The following is a 16,804-nucleotide window of genomic DNA, read 5'->3' on the forward strand; positions in this document are numbered from 1 at the left end:
TAAACTTATTAATTGCTTAACAAAGTCTGACGAGTTCCCTTCAAAGGTGTTAAATATTGACTGTCTTACAGAACAAGTTTAATTAATTTAAGAAAAAAGATTATGGGCTTTAAGAGGTACATTAAGGAAAGAGGGATTTTTGTGATTTTTCCTTAAGCGGTGAAAAAGGTGGTAAAGTTGCTATCAAAGTCCGTCATTTTGGAGGAAGGAGACTTGCAAGGACGATTTAGAAGTATTTCTTTTTAAATGAAAAAATATTAGCCAAACAAAGAAAAGGAAGCAAAAACATTTTTAATTTATTTAAAAATTGTCTTTTAAGATGTAGAATTGTAGATTCTGTAGCATGCATTTTAGTCTAACTCTAAACCATCTCAAATCATCATTATCGCAAATATAATTTTATTATTATTTCTATGAAGACTGTATTAGCCACCATGTTTTTCATTATAAACATACACCTTTCGGTGGTCATAAGTCTAATGAAATTTCTGACAAGGTTCAGTTAGATTTACGACCTTTCTATAAAAATGTAGTGGAATCAGCTCCTTTTTTGTGACTTCGAAGGGAACCACAGAGGTACATGGAATTCCCAATTCCCTCTACAGTTGACGAGGCCGAGACATTCCTTGCTGCCGATTTTTATGGGGTCGCAAATATGTCTTCTTAGATAAGCCATGGATACGTAGGTACCTAAGATAAATATAGATGGATAAAGAGAGATGAGATGATAAAATATTGGTACATATCTGATTGAGAGGTGAACGCGAACTGATCTTTAGGTACTTGAGTTTGTCTTTATATTAAGTGTCTAAACAAAACAAAAAATACTTAGGTGCTGCGAATGCCACTAACGACAGTTCTCTTACTCGTATTTACTTACTTATTCTCATTAAGGTAATATGTAACACTGAAACCCTTTTACGTAATATGTTTGTTACAGTTCATCCAACTTCTAGGTTGTAGAAGTTAATTTTTTACCAACCTACATAAATACATTCCCCAAAATTTTGCATCATCCAGATGAAATACAAAATTGTGTTACTTATGAAAGCGATTTTTTTTAAAATAAATAAAGTAGTTTTAAGTGAAAGTAATAAGAAATAAAAAAACTTATCAACAGTACAACACACAATTTTTTTTTTAGTAACCACGAACGAATCATCAATTACAATATCAATAAATTTTAATTACCTTTAGAGACATCATTGTCACTAGCAAGTTTCTCTTATAATCTTTGTTTTCAAGACATCCACAATTTTCCCTACAACCCTAAACCATTGTAGGTAAATGTCAGTAGCTAGAAACCTGACGGTTTCTTTTGCGTCCGTAGCACGAGTAAATTATTATTCGGAACGGAAGACGTTTTTAGCACTGTAATTAAGAAAGAGCTTACATTCGTAGTGCGTCCTAAATGTGAACATCTTTCATGCTTGCATCACATTTTAAATCTATGAAAGCTTTATACTTGCATAAGTTTTAGTAAGTGTAATAATTATTGTGTACTCTGTGTTTTTCTTATAAGCGCATTTACTTTCTTATAGAAATTAACGTCTATATTTAATGCCCGAAAATACATAAACATTGTATTTGTTTCGTGACTCACGATCCATTAAAGTTTAATTAAGTAAGTTAAACTTAATTAATAGTTTGGCGATACTCGATTGCTTCATTAATATTGTTTAAAGTTTTGTTTAAAATAAACACGATTCACGTAACAAATTAACATAGGCAAAATATCCTTTTTGGGAATGGTATTTCGTTACGTAACTATTTTTAGCATTACGAAAATAACTCAACCTTTAGTAAGTTGATTAACATTCGCTACACAGATCGTAGCTTTATAAAAGTTGAGTATAAGACACCAACAATTTTATTTTCAGTGAGTGACGAATAGAAAATGTTTGAATTCTGACTTGATTTTATTAAATCATTTTTGACGATAATTTACTTTTCTATTCATGTATTTCCATCCATAGTGATTCATAATCAGTTCACAACTAGTAACAACTGTAAGTAAGTACTAATTTATATTAAAATGATGTCAAAATATTTTTAAAGCCCTAGTACCTACCTAGGTACCTACTGGATCAGATGACAAGATTACATTACCTGTCTTGTAACAAAATATACCAGAAAATAACAAACGCTGACTGTTGCCTCTACTAACATACCTATTATAACATTGCCAGACCGTCTTGGCTACCCAAAGGCTGTAATTTACCAATCAATATCATTACCACAGCCACAAGTAGCCAAATTACTCACATTATTGATGCTCCACAATGGTGGCTAATTTTCGGCTGCGTAATACGAGCTCTGTGTGCTTGCAGCTAAATTATAACGGGGCGAGGCGATCGCAAACATCGATGATGCCGGCTTGCTTATTTGGCATAGTTCGGTACAGTGACATAATGTAGCCAGGAATGGAAGCAAACATTTTGCCAGCTCTCAGTTCAATTGGTATTTGGTGTATACGTAAGAAATACGTAGGTTCGTATACCAGATTATTAGAGGCGCGTGCATTATTAATTAACTAATTGAGATAATTTCCACGTCTAAACAATTAAAGATACTAACTATGTGTGAGTACTTAGACTGCTCACGTGCCTAACATATTGACGTTACACTGTTGATTATTTTCCGTGGTGAACTTACAAACGCGCAAAATCATCGTAACGAAAAGCACATGAATTGGCTATTATACCCTTTGACTACTATTACACTCATCCCTTTATTCATTACAATTTTTCGTTGCAAATCATTAATCAGTAAGTTAAATTCCAAAAGAAATGGACTAGATTTTCTTCTTAAACCAGCTTTACCACCCTTACCGAAGAAAACTTCTAATTAGTTAAGTTCAATACTAAACCTTTATTGGTATGTAATTACACTGTCGTCGAACCAAGATCACCACATTTAAACTTGCTGATAATGTTCCAACTCCAAAGAAGCAGCCGTGGGCTTAAATTTCACAGCTAACTACGGAGACTATTTGAGTTTGTTAAGAAAAATCGTATTGGAGATACTGGGCAGGATTGGTTATAAGTAGATTAGATTTTTTGTAAAAGAAAATTTTCCAAAAGATTAAGTTTTCGTGGGAAATTTACTTACATACTTATTTATATCTTACATTGAACCATAAAGTAGCTCCATTTGTAATATTGTAAATAAAAGTCTCAAAGAGCCGTAATCTTGGGCGTATTTTTTTAGATTTAATAGAGCCTATGTAAAAGTGAAAAGAATCCTAAAGTTTAAACTTATTCAAATTGTGGATTTACTCTAACATATTTGGTCAACAAATTACAATGCACCAATAAATCCTATTTGCTATATTACTTTTCTACTGGGCTATAAAAACGACGTCTACAATTTAAACTTTTTATTGCCCTGAACGTCATTATATCGTACTTTTAGGGGGCGCAATTCCTTATGGGAAAAATATTGTTTCCCCGTCATGCTAATGGCCCAATTTGGCCCCTAAGGCTCGGCTTATCGGACTTGAGCATTGTTTGTTCTGAAAGTTCTTGAAGGCACTGTCTAATCTGTGAATTAGTGCGTGTGGGGTGAGAGACGTCATGTGCTTGTTCAACTTCGTGTATTTTACTCCACCGTAAGCGATCAAGTTTGAAAACAAAACACAACTTTGCTTGCGGTGATGTAACTTACTCTGGAAGCTGTAATACATTTTGTTATACAATAACATTGCTAACATACATTACACGTTTGTTATAACATTACTACTGCGAGTACATTGTACATTTCTCTCGATTTACCGCTACTTAGCATTACATGTAAAATAACTTAATGGTTTGCGTGTACTGTAAAGTTTCTCGATCGTGCAAAACCAAATAGCAATAAATCGTCGATTATCCCGCTCAATTTTTGGTTCGGGAAAATTTTATAGGAAAATTATTAAATTATGAATTCATTAACTACTCGTTCATTTGCATCGATATAATGTGTGCTTAAAATACGTAAAAAACAATCAGCAGCGTCGACAAGCGCTTGAGAAACACAAAAAAAGATTTACATTTTAAAAAGATAACACTTTTAGGTAGTGATGCAACGAATACTACTTTAACGAATACGAATATTAAATCTACTATTCGGCGAATACGAATACGAATATCTCTACATAGTCATGAAATACTCATAAATTTAACTTTTTTATTATGGTTAATGTTTTAGTAATTAAAATTTACAAATGGCATTTTTCTTTGTTATTGTATCTCTTTACTTTGTAACTAATCACGCAACAAAATAATACTTGTACAATTGACTGTCAAATTCCGGAAGAGAACTTACTTAGTACTTTGTTACATACTTTCCCGTCGTGTCGTTGTGGTTATAGTGTTCGGAGACACTCACGTGCGTGACAAAATTAAAAAAAAACCGAATACGAATATTCGGTAAATGTCTACTATTCGGCGAATACGAATATTCGTATTCGTTGCATCACTACTTTTAGGATATTTCAACAATCAAATCTGCGATTCATTGCACCATTTGCCTTCGGGACGCCATAGATGTAGTCATAACTTCCATCTTTAGTAAATAATGGTATTGCCGTAGTTTGGCACACTCGCCCGCATGAATTGCAGTCAACATTCTAAGCACCCATACACAACAGTCGTTGGAGGCTCTTCCTTATTTCATACATCCATTGCTTTTTTTCCCTATAATTTCAAGTTTTAGTCAAGTTTTGTTATGTACTCGATGTCCTAAAAAATTGTTTACNGTGTGCCCTAATGTAAACACTTAAGGCTGATTTACACGTATTAAGTAGTTAAATATTTGACTGAATTTTATCTTAAATTTTCGGGTAAGTTGGAGTCGGGTAAAACACCTTTTGGCAAGCAGTTTTATAGCAAACCTTATACCTTTTGGCCTGCATTCTTCTAAGTGGCTGAAAACAAGAATAAAACACAAGCTGCTGGCAGCTACTTCAGTGCAAGCTCTATGCAAGATGGAGTTCAAGAAGGTGCTATTGTTGTGCACTTTGCTACGTCATGAACAGCCATTATCAACATGCAAGTCACTAAATCCACTTAAATGTTGGCACTTGCCACTGAAGATGACTGTTGGATAGTCGCACTAGAATTCCAACTAAGTAGGAAGTGCCCTAAAGATAATTTAATTCATTACTATTACCAATGTCATAATTTATTTACTTATTGGCTTGTCACGAGGTAAATAATAGTAATAGGATTTCATTCCACAATCTACCAATACCACAGATGAATGAATAACTGACTGACTAACTGACTATATGCCATAAAATCATCATTATTCTTATTTAGGTCACAAAAGCTATTCAAAAGACTTACACGTCATTGTTAATAATACAATAATGCGCAAATATGTTTGCTAAAGTTAATACCTATGTGTATTTAGGAGTCTGTATTTACCTTCACAACGTAAAACCCGCCTAGGTAATTTTTTTAATCAATTTGCAAAGCAAAAACCTAGCTTGATNACATTGTTCCCTGTGCAGAAGATAACTTCGAAAGATGCTAAGCTCCCGACCACGTATGCCATGGGATTCCAACTTATCGATCAAGATGGGAATTGAGACCGTGTCGAAGGCCTTGGAAAGATCAAGAAAAACACCGAAGCTATTAACTTAAAGTAGGGAACAGAAGAATGTGACCAATTGAAATTGCAATATTATTGTTTCTTACGTCTGACAGACTGTGAGAGCTTTGCGAACCTTCTAAAGTACATAATCGAATAGGTAGTACCAAACATCATCATTCAAACCCTCCATCTGGCGAAGTGGGATAAAAATTACTATTGGATTTATAATCCAGTTTGTTTTTTAGGTTTACCGAAAACTGATTTCGTCAAACCTTGCTCGCAGTTCCCCAAACTGGTATTGAGCTCAGAAGACCTGAGTGCCCTACTACCACTATAGTCTGAGAATTGGCCTCTCAATTTGAGTTATTGTCTAGACATTAATTTAATTTCAATAATGTTCAAGTGGTATAGTTAAACCACAGATTACTGTTAAGTTAAACAACGCTATTTTAAGCTAACACGTGCCACGAACTTGTACTAGCTGTTACTTACGGTATACTTAACGTAGAAAATTAATTAAAAAACATAAGCCAATTAATAAATTATATCAACTTATTTTTTTGATGAGCTGATTTTGGTTTTAAAATGTTTGTCGTAGTCCAGGGAAGGTCTAAACGGTTAGCAAATTTGCGATGGTTTATTTATTGCCTTTATGGCGGAACAGAGTTCGCCGGGTCAGCTAGTAAAAAATAAAATTATAAGATCTTCATGAGGAAGAAAACAGTGAATGATTGATGTCCTGTGTAAAGAATAATATTATTGTAAAGGTAAATAGTCTTTAAAAACTCGGCAACCTAAACCCTACGTATGTACTACCTACCTATTTTATGCAAATAATTTGTTGAATTTTGAATTTGAATTAATCGTTTATAAAATAAGAACTGTTACCTACTGTGTGTGTTTTGTAAATACGCAAATTCGCACTATTGTTACTAACTAGATTATTACATTGTAGTACCTAACAAAATTCATAGTACAGTGAGGATTTCACTCTGTAGGTACAGTCGAGTTCATTAATATATTGGCAGTGCCAATGTTTCAAAATGTGTCGCTACCGCAACATATTTTGTGAACAGTTTATATGATTAAATTTGATTGATGTTTGAATTTGTATTGAAATATAACATAATCGTTCAATGCTTACAATATTTTGAAACATTGGTACCTACTGCCAATTAGTTACTCTACAAAATGGTCGTTTACGTTACCTAACGATATCTTTTGTTTTCCACAACTCGTTCGCCCGTATAAACATTTACTTTGAGGTCTCACAGTGCGCGTGGCCGCACAAGGTGGCACACGAACCAATCACAGAGCTCTATTCAACGCTGTGCGTTCGATTTGCTGCTTCACTTAAGCAAGCATCGTTTGTGAATACGGCTACCTGAAATACACTCACCTGAGGACAGCCGTTGGGTCGTTTCCTACCGCACCCTTTATTTCCATTCCAGTTTCTGGGCCACGTAAGACGCTGATCGATCGGTCAGACGGCCAATAGGATACCCAGGTGGACTGTTTTTAGTGGGACAAAATTCAATGATTGTAAAAAAAAATTAATGTTTGTAAATGGAGACAAAATCAATAAGTGATTTGTGCGAAGTAGTTGTGAAGTTACGAAAGATTATTATTGATATTATCACTTATACAAATAACATAATCCGTGCGAGTACATTAGATTGACACTAGGTACCTCAGATTGTATTCTGTGGTCGCCACTAATTAAGTCTTGAATATCGGTGTGCCGAGAGATACTTTGGTCGTTCAGTGGTGCGATAAATGATACTCAAATATTCAATCTTCAAAATGTACCATGCCGCGACAGAACGATGGATTGACATCTATTATCGCGATAAAACTATGTTTATTCGCTGAAATGCTATTGGGTACGGGTAGTACATACCCAACGATTTTTCAGTTGACTCATACGTTTAGGCGCGCTTTTAGCAGCTGACCGATATTTGATATGCAATACCGATGTGTGATAGAAGGGTGAATCGTAAATCAGGCAACATAACCTAGAAAATTGAATTGAAACTGGCTTAAGAACAAGTGTAGCTTGTTGTGTCCACAATAATTAAACCTCTGCTATTGTTTGGGTCTTCTTTGATACTTACAGCCTTATGGTTCACGTTTCTAGTCCACTTTAACAGCCTTATAAAAGTCCACGTAGACGGAAAAATAATCCAATTAACGAAGTAATATCTCGAAGGTTTTCATGGCGACCCTACTCACGGAACACATGTTAGGATTCCGATTTCCGATCCATTATAATATTAATACATCAGGTTATTATGCCACCGAGTTTTGCGTAGGGGATTTTGCTTAAATAGTTACAATTTTAATTTACCTTTATTTGAGACCGGATAGGTTATAAATAAAAATATTTTATCACAATATTATAATTATGATTAATACAAGAAGGTATTGTTTTTACGCCATGTTCTGTTGATCTCTTAATTAGCTTTTTTCCTGGAAACTCGTCTTGATTCGTTCTAATCTTTATTTTTAACCGAGTTTCGGGACTATGATTAAGTTTTTGGTTCAAAACAGAGCACACCTATTCGTAAAATGTATGTTTACCATGAGTTTACGTTAGGTGTGCTCGCTAGCGAGTACGTCAAAAAAATCTATGAAGATTTTATTTCTTGAAAGTAGCCGCATTGGCATTGGCATGGGCATTGCACAATATGTCATACTTTAATGTCATTTTTTTACGCAATCGCTAGCGAGCACACCTAACGTAAACTCATGGTAAGCAAACTGAGCAGCGTTGTCGAATTTTTTCTTAAATTGACTTTCCACGAATGATTTGAATATGAAAAAGTTTATTGACTCGAATAAAAAAGTGAAAAAAAGTTTCAGTATTTAAAACAACAGTACCTAATTTGTTAGTTTGTAACTACCTAGTTTCAAGTTACCTAGTTCTACCTTGCAGCATTTCAAGGGTTTATAAAAGCTACCTAGCTTTTATAAACCCTTGAAATGCTGCATTAAAGTCTATTTTCCCTGCCTTTCTTTTTATATCGCCAGTAACATGCACTGTGAGGCCTCAGGTACATTAACGAGTTAGGCTATCTACTGACCTAGAAAAATGGCCAATCCACTTTAGTCGTGGCCTAATCTAGAATAGCTGGCGTAGAGCCTTAGCAAACCCTATCTGTGAGTCCATTGACCTAAAAGATACTAAAAACACTTTGAAGAAACTATACCGGCTAGTTATTGTAACATCTTTACAACATTCGGTAGACTTTTGTTTTTATTTTAGCTGAGTTTCCATATTTTCAGGAGGCTAAGGATTCTCTATTATTGTAATAGCAGCTGTGCCTTCGGTTTCGCCTACGTGAAATTCAGTTTGTCATAGATCGTTATAAATAATAGCCTATACAGGGTGTTGATTTCAATCCTCGCCATATTTATTTAGGTGATCTATTATGACTTATATAAACGCATTATCCACCAAAAAAAAAATTACAAACTAAAGTAGAATTTTTAGCGAATATTTTCCGTGCGACATCAACTGTACTGTGGCTCGTAATACTGCAATACGGTTCAACTGCGGCACCCATCGAGCTACGCGGATCGCTCGCTTATCATGTCTGATAGTCTACTGAAGGAAGCCACGTAATAGGTAGTGTAAATAGGTATTTTTATTTGACTAACTAAAGTTAAAGTTCGTTTTAAATTAGTTTGCTGTTTCCTATGTGTGTGTGTGTGTNGTGACTGAGTTTCTTGCGCTGCTTCTTCTCAGCACTGGCCCATTTATTGTCCTGAAGCAGTGGTAGGGTTAATACTGGGACGTGTAAAAGTGCTTTTTTTAAGCCTATTTACAGAAATAAATGAGTTTTAATGAGTTTTTAGAGAGTTTTTTAATCGTATGTCTTAAAACCAAACTTTACAGTAGAGCCATTTAAAGATATTTATGTGTGCAGTTTTCCCATCTTTTGAGCTAGGGGTACGATTTTTTCAAAACATACAGGGTGTTGATTTCAATCCTCGCCATATTTATTTAGGTGATCTATTATGACTTATATAAACGCATTATCCACCAAAAAAAAAATTACAAACTAAAGTAGAATTTTTAGCGAATATTTTCCGTGCGACATCAACTGTACTGTGGCTCGTAATACTGCAATGCGTTTTAACTGCGGCACCCATCGAGCTACGCGGATCGCTCGCTTATCATGTCTGATAGTCTACTGAAGGAAGCCACGTAAAATAGGTAGTGTAAATAGGTATTTTTGTTTGACTAACTAAAGTTAAAGTTCGTTTNATACAATTGATCATTAATCTATCAATCTATCTTTTACCTAAATTCGAAATTTTGACCATTCCATGAAGACCGAAAAGTGACCGGTCTATAAAAACGTTTCCTGGATTTGCGTTTTATTATCGAAAAATATTCGTTAAAACTCATTTTTTTTAACAAATAATTAATCAAATTCATGCTTAAATGCAGTTTATGACATAATTTTTAAATTGTCACTATTAATATTTTTTACTGAATAACCTGTAAAAGTTAATTCTACAATTTCTGAAAAATCACCTAAAAGTAACCTTTTCATTAGTGTAACCTAAAAGTAACCAATGCAGTTCAAAAGTAACCTAAAAGGTTACAAAAGTAACCTTCTGGCAACACTGATGGAGACAAACCACTGACTGCGCTTCATTCGCTCAATCAAATCCAATTCACTCACTGGCCGCTCACCTCACCTCACGCACATAAACTTCATTCATTCATTAAATAATTTTGCGATCCAAGGTGAAGACGCACGGCACGGAAAATTTAAATAAAAAACTTTGGTATGTACCTGCTAATCTTCTATAGTTTATTTAATAAATTTTCATAATTTGCACTGCTGGACATTAATTTAATTCGACGATTTTACTTACAAGCACATAATAGGTAAGTACAGAACAGACTAGGTATATCCATGCGGAATACACATCGCATTTTATTTTTGTTTTGAAATAGTAATAATCTTTTAAAATATTTACGATTGTAGTTAATATCAAATTCGTCAGGTTTGGATTTATATGCTCAGATCTATTTTAGTAATTACATTTTAAAATTTAGGGCTTCATAAATAACTTAATTATTACGTATCTGTCGTGATAATCGAATACTGAAAAGACTACCTACCTACTGAGACTTTTTTTACTAATTAACCGGCAAACTGCACTGGTAGGGTCAAAACTTGAATTATTATGGACAGGGCCACCACGACAGGGCCGTCTTTAACCTAATAGGGGCCCTGGGAATTTTAGGATCATTGGGCCCTTTTCCTCTATTGTGTCTGTTTGTATTAAGTGTTTATTGCAAAATTATATTTTATATAATGAATATTATTATGTTTATTGTTACTTAACTATTTAATTATGTAAGAAGGTATAAAACCTGTGTAATTAAATAAAATAAATAAATAAATAATATGGTAGGTACCTACGTAATAAAAATTTAGAATAACTTGAAAAAATTCGAACTGCCTACCTAAGGCAGGACTCGAATCCACGACCTTCCGCTTGCTTTCAAGTTGTTTACCTATTTAAAACCCTTTAGTTTGAGAAGCGACTATTCGCTAAGAAATTTTAATAACAATTTTAAAAATTGTTACCTAATTCGATTATAGTTTATCGTAAAGATTTGACAATACGGCGCGAAACATAAATATATTAATGTCGACATAACTCGATCCCTAGCGATTTAAAAAAAAGTAAGACTGTCCAATGATAATTACTTCGAAGCTGAGACATGGTCCTTACCATGATCCTCATCGTGATGCAGAGTGTCTACTAGAGACTATACATTTTCGTTGCAAAGTCGCCCCTATCGCAACTACGTAAGATACCACAGTGTTTACGTTGACGTGCTGTCGACTGAATATTGCTACGTGATAGAATCAATCTGTACCCTGAGCACGAACAACTCTCCTTAGATTTAGATGAGATTGTTAATGGCAAGATTGGCAAGCCCATTATCGAAATATAAACTTACTTAATCAAAACAATAAAATCGAATGACTCAATTACATTTTAATCTAGGAACAGAGAAAATATTTTTAGTTAAACAACTTGAAAAAATCGAACTGCCTTAGACAGTTCGATTTTTTCAAGTTGTTTAATTAAATTTTTGTTTGAGAAGCGACTTTTTCTAATTCGCTAAGAAATTACTTTCGTTTTTAGAACCATGTCGTGGAACAAGGTCTCGTTCACATACTTCAACGTGAAGGCGCTGGGAGAGAGCGGTCGCCTCCTCCTCGCTTATGGAGGGCAGGAGTTCGAAGACAAGAGATTCACCTCAGAAACATGGCCCGAGATCAAACCAAGTGAGTAAATTTTATTTTGCTTTATCACTTTCCACCAACCGGTCATTATGGATGGAAATTATTGGGGGAGGAGGCTGTTCAGCAGTGGACCTTGTATTGCTGAAATGATGTGATGATTTATCACTTTATACGGCATTTGGATCACGGGCAGGTCTTGAATAATCGTACCTTGCTTGAACACCGGTAAATGTCCTATCATCCATCACATAAGTACATTTACTACTATTAAACAGATACGAAAAATCTTTTATAGGACTGCTTTGATTCGTCATGATGCCCTAACAAATTAAATCCTAATCGTCAATCGTGTAGAGATAAGATTACAGCAAGGGTTTTTATTAGGATTTCATAGTTATTTTACAAGATTGTGAAATTTAAAGTTGTCGACAAAAGTACCTAACTATCTATGTAGTTAAAATGTTAAATCCTACTTATCAAATATTTTTGGTTGCTAGGCGCGTTTTATCTTATCTTTTCTGCCATGCCATGAAGCATTTCGGATAAATATTTGCTTAGGATTTTTTCTCTACTACTACTAGTGACATACTACCATTCGAATAGATAATGATTGCATGATATTTCATAAATTACCAATCATAAATGGAGGCCTTATTGGAAAAGTAAAGTGGGCACTGTTTGTTATAATAGTCCTTGTTACTTGTACAAGTAGCTGATAGTCCTTGTTACCACTTACAATCGTTCTTTGTTTGTTATATCAGTTAAATCTTGAAGTTCATAAACATTATATTAATAGATCATCATTGTATTGACCAAGAGCAAGCTTTTAGCAAATATTTAACTTCTTAGATTAAGCTTAGTTTGGATGTGCGTTGATGACGTCAGGACAAACGTAACTTATATGGCCCCTAGGTCTGTCCATAAACAAAAGAAGAAGAGTGGAAGCTATCTATAGAGATGTTGGTTGCAAGTTTCATTTTATTGTAAAATAATGTCTAATAAGGTGACGTAAGTAACATAAGAAGAACAACAGTGGGTCTAGACAAAGTGCAAATTATAATCGCAAACCAGTCGAAAAGTGGTCGAAAAGCCCCTTTTTTGTACTATGGAGTTTTGACGGATTCGATTTTCGATTCGATCAAAAAGTGCGTTTTGTCTAGGGGGGCAGGTAAGTAATAATCATGACATGATGACATTGCATAATTTTGATATTCTCCAGATTTAGAGAATAGACTTCACCCTTCCACGTAGTTTTATTGGGTACTACATAAGTAGATAAGATAACATTTAATTTAATATTTTTAAATCAGACAGATAAGGCTGCAGCCCTGTGGGGTAAGTAGGTACCTAGTTATCGTTTATTATGTGGTAATACATATACCTACCTACTACATAGTATATTTTTGATGATAAAATTTATCTTATTGAAGGCTCGCCACACTTATTGTCGCTAGTGTCTTATCTTTAAAATGATATAAGTCTAAAAAATAATAACATTATTTGATTAGAAGCGACGACCTCTTATCTAAAAATTATTGTTCAAACGATATTCTGAATGTATCTTTTTTAAATTTTCAATTTTCTGTAATATAAATTTTGATAGAAAACTATAAAAGGATTCGAGACTTAAGAATCGTTATGTTAGTGCGATCAACTGGCCCACTTTACAAGCTACAAACCAAACATTTACCTTACAATCGGTTCTCACGACAATATTGTTCGCAAAACACCGACTGGCCTACACACATTGGACGACAACATGGCTCGTTTCACAAGACCTTGATACAGACAATCATTAAATTCAAAAGTAGTCATTGAATTGAAATCGCAGGCAACCTATGTACCAGTGACGTAGCGTGCCTTAGACGGGCCCTGTATCAAAATTTGTTGGGGCCCTTGCATATAAAAAGATCATTGCAAACAGAATAAGTAAAGGGTTATTGCCCGGGGGCCCCGTATCATTGATATGGGCGGTAGCTACACCCCTGTTATGTAGGTACCTAGGATTAGATAACAACAACGCTTATAAAATGCAATTAGATGTTGGCGTTTACCTATATTTTGCGTAAAACCATGTGTATTTATATATTTATCTATACTTATATTACACACCCGCATAAAGGCTACCCCACTGAGTCGATAGAGTAGTAAATTAACCCTAATCGATGAGCTCAAAAAGCGTATCTCATATAGACGTCTGTAGCTGTACTTACTTTGTAAGCCCATCTTTTACTTTACGAATAAGCATTGATAAATCCATAGCCTGAAATTGCCGCCTACTGAAAAAATGGCGTGTCACAAAAAAACTATTTATTTAGTAATTTTTGTAACCTTGGTAGCAACGATGACTAAGTTAATCTACAGAACCAAAATAATACACTTGGACTCTTATTCCCAGCTGTTAAAATTTGTTATCGTATGACCGTTCTATCAAATTTCAAATCTATAAGTGGTTGTTTGTTAGAGTAGGCGCACACCGTTGATTTTTCGTCGGCCGATAGTTTAGTCGGGCAGTTGATCAGTATATGGGCATGTATGGGAGTGCGCACACTACGCCGATTCGATTTGGCCGATTCTTCATACAAATTAAAATCGGGCACAACTATCGGCCAACTAAAAATCAACGGTGTGCGCCTACTCTTAGAGTTACTCGCATGTTATCATCAAGGTGGTATTGTTAGATCTTTCCAGGCTCGTTCGATTGGATTAATGATTTTAGCAAACACAGTATGAACAGATGTTACATGGATATTGGAACTCGTGTTAAGTGCGTGTAAATAAGCAAACACATGTCGTAATAATTATGCATAACATTATGAAAATACAGGGTGTTGATTTCAATCCTCGCCATATTTATTTAGGTGATCTATTATGACTTATATAAACGCATTATCCACCAAAAAAAAAATTACAAACTAAAGTAGAATTTTTAGCGAATATTTTCCGTGCGACATCAACTGTACTGTGGCTCGTAATACTGCAATACGGTTCAACTGCGGCACCCATCGAGCTACGCGGATCGCTCGCTTATCATGTCTGATAGTCTACTGAAGGAAGCCACGTAATAGGTAGTGTAAATAGGTATTTTTGTTTGACTAACTAAAGTTAAAGTTCGTTTTAAATTAGTTTGCTGTTTCCTATGTGTGTGTGTGTGTATTGGAGCGTACNTACGCGGATCGCTCGCTTATCATGTCTGATAGTCTACTGAAGGAAGCCACGTAAAATAGGTAGTGTAAATAGGTATTTTTGTTTGACTAACTAAAGTTAAAGTTCGTTTTAAATTAGTTTGCTGTTTCCTATGTGTGTGTGTGTGTGTGTGTGTGTGTGTGTGTGTGTGTATTGGAGCGTACCTACGCGCTTTCCGCCACTACCTACCGCAATCGCGGGAGTATTTTGTACACAAAATTACCAGATTATTTACTCCCTACATTAAAAAAAACACATCCCTTTAAGTTTAGAACTAGGTACCTACTCACCGATGCGACTTCAGATGCGTTTCCACGTGCCCTCCCGTAACAGTAAACCATGTTTACGTACTCNTCCTACCTACTCACCGATGCGACTTCAGATGCGTTTCCACGTGCCCTCCCGTAACAGTAAACCATGTTTACGTACTCACGAGCACTGTACGTATGGTTTGGCATCTTCCTAACACTCACTCACTATTATTACACTCACTATCACACTTTCACACACTAAATACTCAAAACCGCACGAGAAAACAATCAAAAATCGCAAATTTGCAATTAGAAAAGTGCATTCGATGAAATACGTCCATCGAATGTCGTCGTGAATCGGTAGTTATCGTTATAACGTAACTACTTTACGTAATTTTTAACATCAGAAAAGTTTAATTTCGTCAGTTTAGTACAGGAAGTCTATCAACGAATGAGAATGTAAAAGCGGCGGGAAAAATACTTTGTTTAATCTTTGTGAACTAAAGATTCGTCCTATCATTAATGCTCTTAAAGCAAGCTTTCAAAACACTCAAATGCAAATGATTTGNGGCTCAATCGTTATTATTAAAACGATAAGAATATCAATACATTTTGATAGTTATTTCGTGTAATTAATGAAATTAAGTTCATTTAAAATAATCACGAACATGATGATGAATTATTTTATGTAAGTTATGAAGAATGGAAGTTTAACCTGAACCTAACTAACAGCCTAACAGTCGTTCAGGGAATTTAAATTAAACGCCGATAGAAATTAAATTACGTTATTATTTTAAAATATTTTTTTACAGAGATAGAACACGGTAACGGTAGTAAAAAGTTTATGTACCTACTAGAAAACATTTATCAAGCAGAGAGGAAGAGAAAAGTTGATGTTACAAGGCAAGAAATAAAGAAATAGCGATTGAGTACTAGGAATTCTAAATACGAGCTAGATTTCGCGGAGCGTGCGCGCAGCCTCTCGACGTGGGAAGCAAAATCGGACTGATGAATGGAGAAAATCGATGATCCACGATTGAGCGCCGATGACGCCCGAAACACGAAGATGAGCGAAGTGCGAGCCCGATATCCGTGCGGCGGTCGGTATTATTGTATTTAAATGAAAGAAGTGCTAAATGATAGAAATTTTGTTTAGATACTGAAATCAATCGAGTTTAAAAACAAAATCTTGTCTTATCTCCTATCTTATGTCATTAGTGTCAATTTTGTTGGGGAGTGTAGACAGTGAAGGCGATTTTCCCGAAAGTAGGGAAATTTTTAATACGTTTTTAATTATTTTATAATTAACAAAAACAAAACGCATCATTTACTTACTTATTTATTGAATTCAAAGTATCTACCTAATAACAATAAGATAAATCGACTTAAAAGTCTCGATTTCATAAAAAAGGAAGTGTATTTGTACGGCGAACAATTGTGAAATAAATTTTCTTGTTACTGGTATCATTCCCGTATTTAATTTTTGAAAGCCAAATTCAAGCAAAATAC

General features: G+C 34.7%; 1 protein-coding gene and 2 long non-coding RNA genes across 3 annotated transcripts in view; 1 reads left to right on the top strand and 2 right to left on the bottom strand.

The window, feature by feature from the left end:
- Nucleotides 1-7,023, bottom strand: part of NGR-A23 (neuropeptide receptor A23) — a 33,313-nt gene extending 26,290 nt beyond the window's left edge. The window contains exon 1 of the mRNA XM_028319058.1: nt 6,977-7,023. Coding sequence (XP_028174859.1) covers nt 6,977-7,023 — 47 coding nt within the window. The remainder of the gene's footprint in view (nt 1-6,976) is intronic.
- Nucleotides 7,024-10,262: 3,239 nt separating this feature from the next.
- LOC114363378 (uncharacterized) lies at nt 10,263-11,863 on the top strand. Its single transcript, XR_003656776.1, has 2 exons — nt 10,263-10,377; nt 11,758-11,863. It is a non-coding gene; the product is annotated as an uncharacterized LOC114363378 (long non-coding RNA).
- A 3,296-nt stretch (nt 11,864-15,159) lies between these two features.
- LOC114363376 (uncharacterized) lies at nt 15,160-15,663 on the bottom strand. The gene is made up of 2 exons (XR_003656775.1): nt 15,405-15,663; nt 15,160-15,326 (listed from the first exon to the last, which is right to left on the bottom strand). It is a non-coding gene; the product is annotated as an uncharacterized LOC114363376 (long non-coding RNA).
- Between the last annotated feature and the right edge of the window lie 1,141 nt (nt 15,664-16,804).

The sequence above is a fragment of the Ostrinia furnacalis genome, unplaced genomic scaffold (assembly GCF_004193835.3).
Source record: "Ostrinia furnacalis isolate ACB-3 unplaced genomic scaffold, ASM419383v2 OfSCF7086, whole genome shotgun sequence".
Taxonomy (NCBI): domain Eukaryota; kingdom Metazoa; phylum Arthropoda; class Insecta; order Lepidoptera; family Crambidae; genus Ostrinia; species Ostrinia furnacalis.